Source organism: Tachysurus fulvidraco, chromosome 1 (assembly GCF_022655615.1).
Source record: "Tachysurus fulvidraco isolate hzauxx_2018 chromosome 1, HZAU_PFXX_2.0, whole genome shotgun sequence".
In the NCBI taxonomy this organism is placed as follows: domain Eukaryota; kingdom Metazoa; phylum Chordata; class Actinopteri; order Siluriformes; family Bagridae; genus Tachysurus; species Tachysurus fulvidraco.
In genome coordinates this window covers 17998297-18000796 of record NC_062518.1, presented here as the reverse complement: position 1 = coordinate 18000796, position 2500 = coordinate 17998297, and the positions used below count along the sequence as shown (strand labels likewise).

The following is a 2500-nucleotide window of genomic DNA, read 5'->3' as shown; positions in this document are numbered from 1 at the left end:
ACACACTCACTCACTCTCACACACACTCACTCTCTCTCTCACACACACTCACTCTCTCTCTCACACACACACACACACACACTCTCTCACACACACACACACACACACACACACACACACACACACACACACTCTCTCTCACACACACACACTCACACACACACTCTCTCACACACATGCGCGCACCCTCAACGTTGTACTGAGTGCTAAACCACTTCTCCTGCAGAGGACAACAGCCCTCATGTTCTGGAGACAGCAGTAGCAAGTTGACTTTATCTGGAGTGAGGAGATTTAGGACCGAGCCGATCACCTGATACACAACGACAAACAAAATGCAGTTAGCATTAGAAATATTTTAGTTCTACACTATGGTAACTACTTAGCATTAGTAATGTTAGCACTAAATTGCTAATTTGCTAAATGGTGTGAATTTACCTCAGGATTAAACTCAAACAGAAGCTGATCTCCTGTCAGGAAATCCTCTTTAGGGAACAGCTGCATGTTCTCACACACGTCCTCCACATACTCTATTGGATCGGTCTATGCACACACACGCACACACACACACACACACACAGACTCTTACATAATAAGATCGGTCACTTTTTACACATTGGTAATGCTAACAAATGCTAGCAATGATAACAACATTTTACAGTTAGTACATTGATGCTAATACCAAATGCTAATCCTATGCTAATACCTATTTTACATTATTCACACATTATTATTGCTAATAAAACAATTATTACGCTAATGCTAACAGACAAACGCATGAACAACTAGTGTACCTGCTCTAGGTAGTGGAACTCGTTAGCTTCAATCTTCTGGATTTCTTCATAAATTCTGTACAAAACACTGATTAGTGTTAAAGAACAACAGAGAAATGTGTGTGTGACGTGACTACAGCAGAACATACAGGAAGTTTCTCACCTGCTCTGAGGTCCGAGACGCTGCAGCATCTTTACGTACTGAAACACCAGATCAGTCACCTGTACACCAGTTACACTGTTAATTACACCAATCACACCTATATGTACTGCACTCTATACAGTCTACCCTATGAAGTGTCCGTATCTACAGCACCCTATGAAGTGTCCGTATCTACAGCACCCTATGAAGTGTCCCTATCTACAGTACCCTATGAAGTGTCCGTATCTACAGCACCCTATGAAGTGTCCGTATCTACAGCACCCTATGAAGTGTCCCTATATACAGCACCCTATGAAGTGTCCCTATATACAGCACCCTATGAAGTGTCCGTATCTACAGCACCCTATGAAGTGTCCGTATCTACAGCACCCTATGAAGTGTCCCTATCTACAGCACCCTATGAAGTGTCCCTATATACAGCACCCTATGAAGTGTCCCTATCTACAGCACCCTATGAAGTGTCCCTATCTACAGCACCCTATGAAGTGTCCCTATATACAGTACCCTATGAAGTGTCCCTGTATACAGTACCCTATGTAGTGTCCCTGTATACAGCACCCTATGAAGTGTCCCTATCTACAGTACCCTATGAAGTGTCCGTATCTACAGCACCCTATGAAGTGTCCGTATCTACAGCACCCTATGAAGTGTCCCTATCTACAGCACCCTATGAAGTGTCCGTATCTACAGCACCCTATGAAGTGTCCCTATATACAGCACCCTATGAAGTGTCCCTATATACAGCACCCTATGAAGTGTCCCTATATACAGCACCCTATGAAGTGTCCCTATATACAGCGCCCTATGAAGTGTCCCTATATACAGCACCCTATGAAGTGTCCCTATATACAGCACCCTATGAAGTGTCCCTATATACAGCACCCTATGAAGTGTCTGTATCTACAGCACCCTATGAAGTGTCCTTATCTACAGCACCCTATGAAGTGTCCCTATCTACAGCACCCTATGAAGTGTCCCTATATACAGCACCCTATGAAGTGTCCCTATATACAGCACCCTATGAAGTGTCCCTATCTACAGTACCCTATGACGTGTCCCTATATACAGTACCCTATGAAGTGTCCCTGTGTAGTTTAGTGTGCCTATGTAGTGCAGACCTGGTAGAAGTTTTGGAAGCCTTGGTCAGTGAGAGTGATGTTGATGCTGAAGACAGAGTAGGTGGAGTTCTGATCAAACCCAGTCTCACTGTTACCACCATACAGAGCTAATGCCCAGCACCTACACACAAACACAAACACACACACAAATTAACATATACTAAAATGTTGTGAACAATAAATTTGTGAGTGTGTGTGTGTGTGTAATACGTACTTCTTCCGAAGCAGAGACAGGATGCTGCCGGCTCCTTCATGACCAATGAGCCAAGCCAGATAATGTAACGGCTTTACCCTAGAACACACACACACACACACACACACACAGAGTGTGAACTCATACCTTAGCTCAGGCCAGTGATAACACAACTTAGTGTAGTTAGCCCAGATAAATGTGGAGTGAACTCACCTGTAGTGTTTCTCCTGAGGGGGCAATGCCCAGGTGATGGTGA

The 2500-nt window shown here is 44.0% G+C and overlaps 1 protein-coding gene across 6 annotated transcripts in view; it reads right to left on the bottom strand.

Annotated features, from left to right (window-relative positions):
• The window catches only part of nrd1a (nardilysin a (N-arginine dibasic convertase)), a 15346-nt gene that overhangs the window by 6032 nt on the left and 6814 nt on the right, over positions 1 to 2500 (bottom strand). For all 6 annotated transcript variants that reach the window (XR_007144138.1, XM_047819629.1, XM_047819631.1 and 3 more), the window contains 7 exons: positions 2458 to 2500; positions 2266 to 2343; positions 2052 to 2172; positions 934 to 992; positions 792 to 846; positions 436 to 540; positions 187 to 310 (listed from right to left, as the gene is read on the bottom strand). The exon at positions 2458 to 2500 is cut by the window's right edge and continues 27 nt beyond it. Coding sequence is in view for 5 of the 6 variants with exons in the window: in XM_047819629.1 (XP_047675585.1) it covers positions 187 to 310; positions 436 to 540; positions 792 to 846; positions 934 to 992; positions 2052 to 2172; positions 2266 to 2343; positions 2458 to 2500 (585 nt within the window). In the remaining variant the exon portion in view is untranslated. The remainder of the gene's footprint in view (positions 1 to 186; positions 311 to 435; positions 541 to 791; positions 847 to 933; positions 993 to 2051; positions 2173 to 2265; positions 2344 to 2457) is intronic.